At 45.7% G+C, this 12063-nt stretch overlaps 1 protein-coding gene across 1 annotated transcript in view; it reads left to right on the plus strand.

The window, feature by feature from the left end:
* The window catches only part of AGPAT4 (1-acylglycerol-3-phosphate O-acyltransferase 4), a 205190-nt gene that overhangs the window by 99935 nt on the left and 93192 nt on the right, over positions 1-12063 (plus strand). Inside the window, exon 5 of the mRNA XM_083176500.1 lies at positions 9601-9754. Coding sequence (XP_083032626.1) covers positions 9601-9754 — 154 coding nt within the window. The remainder of the gene's footprint in view (positions 1-9600; positions 9755-12063) is intronic.

The following is a 12063-nucleotide window of genomic DNA, read 5'->3' on the forward strand; positions in this document are numbered from 1 at the left end:
CTAGTTAGCTGAATTTTTTTTTTTTTTATATTGGCACTACCTCTGCTATTCTCCAGTCTTTTGGTACCTTACCTGATGATAGTGAATTATCCATTAGTACCCTAGGATGAATCCTATCTGGCCCTGGGGATTTGTTTGTTTTGATTTTGCTGAGCCTCAATATTATTTCCTCGGTCGTGAAATCAATATTTAGATCTGGCTTGTTCATCTCCTTTGTGGTACGTGTGCGTTCCACTGTCTGCTCTCCCTTAGTAAACACTGATGAGAAGAACTTATTTAACAGTTCTGCTTTTCCCTTATCCTCCGTAAAACTTTTTTCAGTGATATCGGTTAGTGGGCCTATGTTCTCCTTAATTATACGCTTACTATTTATGTATTTGAAAAAGTTCTTGGGGTTGGTTTTGCTTTCAGTGGCTATGCGCTCCTCATAATCCCTTTTAGCAACTTTGATTACCACTTTACAAGTTTTGTTTGATTCTTTGTATTTGTTGAACGCCTCCTCATTTAAGTTATTTTTATAGAATTTAAATGCTTATTTTATTGTTGATTGCTGACTGTCACAAACCGCAGCAGATCTTACCATCTGAGACATCGGTCGTTACCTTCCCGATGGTCTGTGTTGCGTGGGAGGTCCGTTGCATGCCTGGCATCAGGTGTATGGGCGCCGCCATGACACCTGTGGTCAGCTGACTGCACTGACCAATTCCTCTAACCAGCAGCCTGACTCCTGAACCACACACCTGTGTCAGAATCAAGGTGTGTGCACTCATTCCCAGTCTTGATTAGTGCTGCGGCTTGCAGCCAATCATCAGCAGGCAAGGGGGATATAGTTCAGGCCTGAGGCCTGACTTCCTTGCCTTGAACAATTGCTTACCTGTTCCTCGTGTCAGAGAAGTTCCAAGGCTCCGAGATCTCCAGGCTCCCCTGTGTCTCTTTTCTCCAGTGTGCATCTGCAATACTTACCTGGTTCTCACCATCTCCAGAAGACTCCTGTGATTCCATCCCTGCAGTCGAGTAGCCGGTGTTCATTACAAACATCGTTTGGCTTTTCAGCATTCAGTGACTTTTCCACCTGGTCCTGTAAACTGCCGACAGGCTCTGTCGACTCCGGGGTTGACTACTCCCTGCTGCGCATATAGTGACTACACCATCTACGTCCTATACTTCCAGCAAGTACCCTGGGGCTCTCCCTCACCCGTCAACACCACGGTTGACACTACAAGTCGACACCTCCTGCAGTTCTCAGATTGCACAGCTACCTGTATCTCTTCAGTGCGATATCCCTAGCGGGCCTGTGTCCAGAGGACCAGGGCAGGGGGCCGCGACCTGCCTGTCAGACGCAGCGAAGTCCAAAGTTCCTTGCGGGACTCCCTGGTGAATACCGCTGGCAGGTTAGACTCCGCGCCCCTGTTCCTGGTCTCCGTCAACACTCTGGTTCACTGTGCTCTGCACCCCAGTGCATGTCCATACTTAAAGCACCAGCGTTCTGCTATCCAGCGCCCTCCACTGGCCCACCACGGTCACAACCGGGAACACAGAAAGCCCCAGTGCTGACAGTTTGTTCAAGGCCGATGGACTCGGTTCAAGACCCCAGTGTGGGACCAGCGGTCATCCAAAATGTTACCGCTTGGATAGAGACTCAAGAGGTCACTCAGCAGCGTGTGATAAAGTTCCTCCAAGAAGTATCCAATCGATTGGACACATTGCAGCAATCATTGCCGACTCCTGTGTCAACTGTTCAGGGGAACATTTCACAGCCTGCTTTTTCTTCTCGTCTTCAGCTACCAGTCCCTAACAAATATGATGGCGATCCAAAAAATTGCAGAGGGTTTATTAACCAGTGCCAGATCCAGTTCGAACTCTTGCCGCACAATTTCCCCACCGCCAGAATTAAGATCGCATACATTGTTTCATTGCTCACTGGCGCCGCCCTCAACTGGGTATCACCTCTGTGGGAGAGATCTGACCCTCTATTGTCAGATTACGACAAGTTCATTCAGACTTTTCGCCGTATATTCGATACACCAGGGCGTTCTATTTCAGCATCCACAGATATACTACGGGTCAAACAAGGATCCCGGTCCATGGGACAATATGTGATCCAGTTCCAGACTCTGGCATCTGAATTGAAGTGGAATAACGAAGCCCTGACAGCTGCGTTTTGGTTGGGAGTGTCTGATTGCATTAAAGACGAATTGGCAACCCGCGATCTTCCTGAATCCTTGGAAGACTTAGTTTCATTGTGTGTTAAGATTGATCTCCGCCTCAGAGAAAGAGGTCAGGAGAGACAAAAGAAGTTAATTCCCAAGTTTACTCCCCGAGTACGTTCGGAGTCCCCAGTGCGTGAAGAACCAATGCAAATAGGTAGATCACGCTTAACTCCTGAGGAACGTTCCCGTCGGCAGCGCAATAAACTGTGTCTCTACTGTGCTGCTCCCAGTCACTTCATCAATGAGTGCCCCGAGCGGTCGGGAAACTCCAAAGCCTAACCTGTAACGGAGGAGTCAGGTTAGGTCGTGTCTCAAAGTCTCCTCCCTGTACCGACTTCGTCCTTCCAGTCTCCCTGGAGACCCCTGCTGGACCCAGATCAAGCTCCGCCCTGGTCGACTCCGGGTCAGCTGGTAATTTCATATCTCAACACCTTGTCACCAAGTTGCAAGTCCCAGTGGTGTCGTTACACCCTCATCTCTCTGTCACCGCAGTGGATGGCAGCAAGATTCCTGGCGGTGATGTTCATTTCCGTACCAAGCCTGTCCACCTGAAAGTGGGTACCCTGCATCAGGAACTGATTGAATTCCTTGTCATTCCCAAGGCGTCCTATGACATAGTGCTGGGCCTTCCGTGGTTGAAGCTTCACAACCCCAGCATCAATTGGTCGCTCCTGCAATTGGAACAATGGAGTCCCCATTGTCACCAGTACTGTATCAGTCCTGTCTTACCCATGCGCTCTGCCAATGCTACTTCCCTTCCCGGCCTGCCGGAGGTCTACAAAGACTTTAAGGATGTCTTCTGTGAACAGTCTGCCGACACACTGCCGCCCCACCGCAAGTGGGACTGTGCCATTGATCTTCTCCCAGGGAAGACCCCTCCTAAGGGGCGAACTTATCCGTTGTCGTTTCCTGAGACTCAAGCTATGTCTGCTTACATTCAGGAGAATTTACAAAAAGGATTCATCCGTCCTTCAAAGTCTCCTGCTGGCGCAGGCTTCTTCTTCGTGAAGAAAAAAGATGGTGGTCTCCGGCCATGTATTGACTACAGGGGCTTGAATACCATCACAGTAAAAAACAGCTATCCCCTCCCGCTCATCACTGAGTTATTCGATCGGGTAAAGGGCGCTACGATCTTTACCAAATTAGACCTCCGTGGAGCGTACAATCTGATACGAATCCGAGAAGGGGATGAGTGGAAGACGGCGTTTAATACAAGAGATGGCCACTACGAGTATTTAGTGATGCCCTTCGGTCTCTGCAATGCCCCAGCGGTCTTTCAACAATTCGTGAATGAGATCTTCCGAGACATGTTGTATGTGTGTCTAGTGGTCTACCTAGACGACATCTTAATCTTCTCCAAGGACCTACATTCCCATCGTTCCCAAGTTAAAGAGGTACTCACCCGTCTCCGACGAAATCAGCTCTATGGCAAAATCTCCAAGTGCACGTTCGAGGTACCCTCAGTCCCTTTCTTGGGGTACATAATTTCTGGCTCCAAGTTGAGCATGGATCCAGAGAAGTTGGAAGCCATAACTGGGTGGTCGCAACCCACTACGCTAAAAGCTGTACAGCGTTTTATTGGTTTCGCCAACTATTATCGAAAATTCATTCGAGGTTTCTCCACTCTGATCGCTCCAATCACTGCGCTCACCCGAAAGGGAGCCAATCCGTCCATCTGGCCTACTGAGGCTACATCTGCATTCCAGCTCTTGAAACAGTCCTTCATTTCCGCACCCATCTTGTCACAACCTGATATAGACCGACCATTCATCCTAGAGGTGGATGCCTCCAACATCGGTGTAGGTGCGGTACTGTCCCAGATGTTGGAGGATGGAAAACAGCACCCCTGTGGTTTCTTCTCCCGCAAGTTTCTGCCTGCCGAAAGAAATTATTCCATAGGTGATCAAGAGTTACTCGCTATAAAATTAGCTCTTGAGGAATGGAGATATCTTTTGGAAGGAGCTAAATTCCCAGTGACAATATTCACCGATCACAAGAACTTGTTGTATCTTCAATCTGCACAGTGCATGAATCCTCGTCAGGCCCGGTGGTCCTTATTCTTTTCCAGATTTTCCTTCAAGATTCTGTACCGTCCCGGTACCCAAAACGTTAAGGCGGATGCCTTATCTCGCTCCATGGAGCAAGATCCACCAGAGCCAGAGCATCATCCCATCATCGATCCCATCGCTTTTGCTCCTACGCAAGTTACTCCGGTACCTCCTCCTGGCAAAACCTTTGTACCCCCCGAGCTCCGCGAAAGACTGCTGTCCTGGGCTCATAAGTCATTATTCTCTGGACATCCTGGGGTACAGAGTACCCTTGAAATTCTTCAACGATCCTACTGGTGGCCACAAATCAGGAAAGAGGTCAAAGAATTTGTGGCATCATGTCCTGTCTGTGCACAACATAAGACACCTCGTCAGAGTCCTGCCGGCAAGCTCCATCCTTTGTCCATCCCGACGCGTCCGTGGACGCACATCTCCATGGACTTCATTTCCGAGTTACCCAAGTCCCAAGATTACAACACCATTTGGGTAGTGGTTGACCGATTCTCGAAAATGGCCCGGTTCATACCACTCTACGGGTTACCCTCTGCTCCCAGTCTGGCACAACTCTTTGTACAACATATTCTCAAGAGTCATGGCCTGCCAACGGAGATTGTCTCTGACCGGGGGGTGCAGTTTGTGGCACGCTTCTGGAGAGCATTATCATCTGCACTTCAAATAAAATTGAAGTTTTCATCAGCCTACCATCCGCAGTCTAACGGCCAGACTGAGAGAGTCAACCAAGACTTAGAAACTTTTCTGCGCCTGTACGTCTCATCTTCCCAGGATGATTGGGCCAAACTGCTTCCATGGGCAGAGTTCGCTCACAATTTCAGGTACCATTCTTTTACAGGTCATTCTCCTTTCTATGTCGTCTACGGCCAACATCCCAGACCACCCAGTTTTGAGAACCTGCCAGTAACCGAAGTTCCAGCAGCCAATGCAGCCCTGAAACATTTTTCACAGATTTGGAGAGAAGTACATTCCAACCTGAAAAAAGCCTCTGTTCGTTATAAATTCTTCGCGGATCGTAAGAGACGTTCAATTCCTGAGATACATCCTGGCGACAGAGTGTGGCTCTCCACAAAAAATCTTCGATTAAAGGTACCATCCATGAAATTTGCGCCCAGATTCATCGGCCCATACGTTATCCAGCAAAGACTCAATTCTGTGGCCTACAAATTAAAGTTGCCCAAGTCCCTACGTATTCCCAATTCCTTTCACGTCTCCCTGCTGCGTCCCCTGGTTGTAAACCGGTTCCAAACATCTTCTCCAGTGTTACCCAAGGTCCGGACTAGACGAGGAGTGGAGTTTGAAGTGGATAAAATCGTAGACTCCCGTCATAGATACGGACGCCTCCAGTATCTCATTGACTGGAAGGGATATGGTCCTGAGGAGAGGAGTTGGACCAATGCGGAAGATGTTCACGCCCCTCGATTGAGGGAGAAATTCCACAGGGAGAATCCTTCCAAGCCCAAAGGGTGTTCGGTGCCCACCCTAAAAGGAGGGGGTACTGTCACAAACCGCAGCAGATCTTACCATCTGAGACATCGGTCGTTACCTTCCCGATGGTCTGTGTTGCGTGGGAGGTCCGTTGCATGCCTGGCATCAGGTGTATGGGCGCCGCCATGACACCTGTGGTCAGCTGACTGCACTGACCAATTCCTCTAACCAGCAGCCTGACTCCTGAACCACACACCTGTGTCAGAATCAAGGTGTGTGCACTCATTCCCAGTCTTGATTAGTGCTGCGGCTTGCAGCCAATCATCAGCAGGCAAGGGGGATATAGTTCAGGCCTGAGGCCTGACTTCCTTGCCTTGAACAATTGCTTACCTGTTCCTCGTGTCAGAGAAGTTCCAAGGCTCCGAGATCTCCAGGCTCCCCTGTGTCTCTTTTCTCCAGTGTGCATCTGCAATACTTACCTGGTTCTCACCATCTCTAGAAGACTCCTGTGATTCCATCCCTGCAGTCGAGTAGCCGGTGTTCATTACAAACATCGTTTGGCTTTTCAGCATTCAGTGACTTTTCCACCTGGTCCTGTAAACTGCCGACAGGCTCTGTCGACTCCGGGGTTGACTACTCCCTGCTGCGCATATAGTGACTACACCATCTACGTCCTATACTTCCAGCAAGTACCCTGGGGCTCTCCCTCACCCGTCAACACCACGGTTGACACTACAAGTCGACACCTCCTGCAGTTCTCAGATTGCACAGCTACCTGTATCTCTTCAGTGCGATATCCCTAGCGGGCCTGTGTCCAGAGGACCAGGGCAGGGGGCCGCGACCTGCCTGTCAGACGCAGCGAAGTCCAAAGTTCCTTGCGGGACTCCCTGGTGAATACCGCTGGCAGGTTAGACTCCGCGCCCCTGTTCCTGGTCTCCGTCAACACTCTGGTTCACTGTGCTCTGCACCCCAGTGCATGTCCATACTTAAAGCACCAGCGTTCTGCTATCCAGCGCCCTCCACTGGCCCACCACGGTCACAACCGGGAACACAGAAAGCCCCAGTGCTGACACTGACCTTACCTTTTTGTCCAACCATGGAGGTTTTTATTTATTAAATTTACCCTTATCTACTTTTGGAATGTATTTAATAGTTAATGATTCCAGCACATTTTTATCCCACATTTCCTCTGCAATTTTCCCCTCAAAAACCATTTCCCACACAATTAGTTTTAGGGCTTATAAATATTCAAAAGGGAGCGCTTATAAATAATAATGTATTCAAAAGAAGAGAGCGCTTATTAATATACAATGGATATCAATTTATTAACAATGACATATGTAAAAACAAAGACAATAAAAATTATCTAATAAAATACAGCGTAAAATCAAACTTGTATTGATCCTCTTGACCAAATTATGCTTACTGCTCACAGATTGGTTAACTTATCAGACCACATGGAGTCTTATTTGATTATTTGAAAATGTCCTTTCTCCCAATTGGGAGCAATAGAACCATATACAGTAGAATTAATTGTTTTGAATAATCAGAATAATTAATATGTTGATGGTATAGGATTCTCCAGCCCACTTTCTCCACGGAAACAGATTTAGTTAATGTGCTCAGGGGGCTTTTAGCACACCCGTAATCCGATGTACTGGGAAATAAGGAAAGGTGCCCCATGCAGCTTAATTAACGTCCATGCTTACAAGCAGACATCCAAATTTTTAAAGCGTGCTCACCGGTAAATATCACAGTCTTAGTCAGACATATATGTCCTCCGGCCAAAGTATTACTCACACTACCACCTCCGGTTTCCTCTGGAGGAGGAATCGCCAGATGATCTCAGCTGTGCCATTAGTACTCAGGCACTACAGCCGGTGTGTGGATAGACGCCAGGAGGAATCTCTCTATGTTCAAAGCTTCCATCTCTCAGTGCCTGAGAGACACCGGAGCTGAGCAGCGATATAATCAATAGATTGTCAGCCGTATACCTGAGCTGCCTGTGGATAGCGATAGTGGGTGGGTGGTCAGTCGGATAGCGTGAAAGATCAGGTCAGGGTGTATCCTTAACGCGTTTCTCCGCACCTGTGTGTTTGCGGTTTTATCAGAGGGTTTTTTTAGGGCTTCCCTGAAGAATTTGAAGTCAATCCTTTATGATGTAGTATACTGAAGTTGATTTCCAGTGAAACCATGTTGTGGTCACTGTAGATGGAGATAAACTATCGACTACATTAATCTGCTACTGACTGTCATTTTGGAAATACAGTTTGTAACAGTGCAGTTAGGATCTGATTGGCTGGGACTTTCTCTGTCATATTTATCTTTCCCCAAGGCTTACTACATAGACCCTTTCATGTTTATGTGAATCCAAGCATTTTTTTCACTGCTTCCTAGCCACATGCAAAGCTCCATCGAACACAGATGCTTTAGGGTTGCCTACTTTTAAAGTCTCCTCTACGGGAGAAGCCCGGAGAGGAGATTTTCACCAGCACTTCTGGGGACGGGGCCTCAAGTCCCGCCCTAGTAATGCAAATCTTGCAATTCAAGGGTCTTTGGGGAGGGGGTGGGGCTAAATTATGCAATTTGCATCGTTAGTCCCGACCCTCCCCTGAAAAGCCACAAATCGCTGTAATTTACTGCTGCGGCCAAGGAGATTCAGGATGGTTGGCCACCTTTTCAGGGGGCCGGGAGGGGGACCCAAATTTCGGGAGCCTCCTGGCCAATTTGGGAGGGTAGGCAACCCTGAGATGCTTGCACATGACTAGAATGCTACTGGATCTTTTCCTACCTTTTCTTTGAATACTAGGGCTATTTGAATGTATACAGGTCGAGTATCCCGTATCCGAATATCCGTTATCCGAATTATTCCGAAATACGGACATTCCAGAAAGTGAAAAAAATTTTTTTTTTTGCTAAAAACTCACTGGGGACATTTGTAACAGCATCACTGGGGACATGATATGTAACTGGCACTATATATGTGCAAGACAATGATTGCTTGGCATTCAAATTCAGTGCTGAGATAGTACACACATTTTGTTTCACGTTTTGAAACCTTGTTTTTTGAACAATTAAAATATATTTGTGTGTATTTTATGTGGTAATAAAATATATTTGTGTGTATATTATGTGTTTATACAGCATAAATGCAAGATACTTCAAAATACATCATTGAAATATTAAAATATTCCGAAATACGGAATAATCCGTTATCCAAAATTCTCCTGGTCCCGAGCATTTTGGATACGGGATACTCAACCTGTACTAATATTCGATAGTTATAAATTTGAGTGGTTTACACATACCCCCACCCCCAACTTTATAAGGCAGACACGATATAGGCTTTCAGCGTAGAATGATAATGTACACTTATGTATGGGGCTGGGTGATGTATTAAAATGTTATGGATTTTCTCATTTGTATTGTGAGAACTTTTGTTTGTAAATATAATAACTATGTAACTCTCCTAAAGGTGCCCACAGACGCTACAATTGTACTGTGCTATGCGTTTTTGACTGTACAATGGTTCTATACAATTTTTCTTCCAGCTTGCTATAAGATGTGCACTTGGATGCATGTGATGAACCCATGTTTGTAATGTTAAATTTCAGATGTAGTCTAAAAAGTACGTGCAGCACGTACTTTTTTAGACATACAATATCGGGCTCCAGGGAACATAAACACCATCCAATAATTGTACATAAGATGCAATTTGTGCTTAAAAAGTACAAAACGCATTCGATAATTGATGCGTCTGTGGGCACCTTAAGCTGTATGAAATGTTTTCTCTGTACAGTGCTGTGGGAAATGTTCACCCTTCAAAAATAACAAATGGAGTGAAATAATTTGCTAAATTTACTGCTACACATACAAAGAAAATGTCACCTTTATATTTTCAGTTTCTAATTCATTGTGAGGGGACACGCTTCACAGAGAAGAAGCATGAAATAAGCATGCAAGTTGCAGAATCAAAGGGCCTTCCTAAGCTGAAGTACCATCTCCTGCCCAGAACAAAAGGATTTGCTGTCACTGTACAAAGTTTGAGAAATGTAGGTAAGGAAAGCAATCGCTCTTATAGTGATAGATATAACGTCACTGGAATATGTATTTTTTTATAATTAAATATTAATAATCCTTTTAAGTCCTATATATATCTATATATAGATATAGTCCAGTTTTCTCCAGTCCAGTATGCACTCTCCTAACATAAATGAATTCACTTTGGTATAAAAATCCAAATGGTGGTTTATTCAGGCGATATTCATCAATAGGTGATACAGTATGTGACCATAATAGCCCTGACAATTCGGTCCATTGATCTCGGATCTTTATCAAGGAGCCTGCAATGCATATAATAGACATGCAAACGACTAAGTGACTCATGGTACCTATACAATTACATGGTGCACAAATAGTTACATGTAAATGACTTACATGGGTCAGAAGTAAACAGCAAATTACAGTCAGCAACGTAGATAACGATGAACCCTCCTGGTGCAGGAGGACACCATGAATAGACCTGCCCAGGCCCGGCTTATATACCCAGCTAATGTGTACATCACGTGGAGCGGGGGTTTTCGAGCCTTTCCTGCTGGCGTTGAACTTCCTGTCCAAACCGGAAGTAGCTATGTCGGATGGGCAGGTCTCCATGAGCTGCACTTGACACGCATGAGAACCCGGAAGTGGGTCCCAGCGTGTGTCGGCGTATGGAGCGCAACTTGGAATGCACAGAAACCGGAAGTAAACCGCTTTGTGCATCATGTTTAAAATACAATTTAAGGATACTGTCCAAAGGGAGCAACAAAACAAATTTAGACCTGTATCAATACACAATCCTCCATCTTCGAACCCCAGCATCAAAACCTTCAACCGCCTGGTAGAGCAGGACATACAGAGAACCCCCACATCATCGAAATACCAAAACTTGAGTTCGGATGAAAAACTGGCCCTGAAAATGTTACAACAAAACCCTAACCTGGTAATAAGACCAGCCGATAAGGGTGGCGCTGTGGTGGTCCAGAACTAGGAACAATATAATGCAGAAATAATGCCTTATAGTCTTAGTCTTATAGTCAAACATACAGATTAGTCAGATAGAATCCATTTAAAAGGCAAGTCGATTCCCTACTACAGGAGGATTTGGCAAACAAATGGCTTTCAAAAGACCAATTCGAGTTCTTGTCGGTACAGATCCCAGTATGTCCTATATTATATACCCTGCCGAAGATTCACAAGTCCGAGGCCAATCCACCAGGGAGGCCAATAATATCGGATAGATCATCTCTATTACAGCCCCTAGCAATGTTCGTCGACTACCATCTCCAGCCACTTGTGACCACTAGTAACACCTACATTCGTGACACAGCCAACTTCTTAGATAAGCTTGAAGGGATTGACATCTATGGTGGACAATGCTTGGTCACCATGGATGTGAGTCCGCTGTACACAGTGATACCCCACCTAGATGGACCTCGAGTACTGCATGAAAAATTAAATGGGAGACTAACTCTGGAACCTCCGAAAGAATTCTTGGTCGAAATGGCCAAATTGATACTCACCTGTAACCATTTTCTGTATAATCAAAAATATTACATCCAAACATTGGGGACAGCTATGGGCTCCAACCTAGCCCCAGCATATGCCAGACTGTACATGCATGAGTTCGAAAATACATTCATCCTCCCAAAATACTCCAACTCCATCCGGTTTTATAAGCGGTACATTGATGATGTCTTTCTGGTATGGACTGATTCTATCGATAAATTCAACGAGATGATATTCGAACTGAACAGTCTCAACAGTCCAATTCAATTCACACATCAGATAGACACTGAAACCATTAACTTCTTGGACATCCAGGTCTCCATAAAAGAAGGGACATTACAAACATGCGTATTCCGCAAGTCTACAGATCGAAATACTCTGTTACTCTCTAACAGTCAACACCCACCGGCCCTTAAAAACCATCTGCCAATATCACAATATATGCGGGTGATTAGAAATAATGTTAACTCCCAAATATTGGAACAACAACTGAAGGAGATGACAGAACGCTTCAAAGAAAGAGGGTATCGACCCAAACTCCTCAAGAAATGTCTGACAAAGGCACGGCATAACATGAGCAGGAAGAACACAACATCAACCAATTGAGAGATGCCCCCCGAATGTTTTATGTCAACAAATACAATCATGCATCTACCACCATCCAAAAAAGTCTAAAAAAGCATTGGCCCATTGTGGCCTCGGACAATTCTTTAAAATTTACAAAAACAAGGACCGCCGATGATGGCCTACAAGAAAGGGCCGAATTTGAAACAGCTATTAATGAGGCCCACATTAAATCCTGAAACAACACAGGGAAC

The sequence above is a fragment of the Crinia signifera genome, chromosome 3, assembly GCF_055691185.1.
Source record: "Crinia signifera chromosome 3, ASM5569118v1, whole genome shotgun sequence".
Taxonomy (NCBI): Eukaryota; Metazoa; Chordata; class Amphibia; order Anura; family Myobatrachidae; genus Crinia; species Crinia signifera.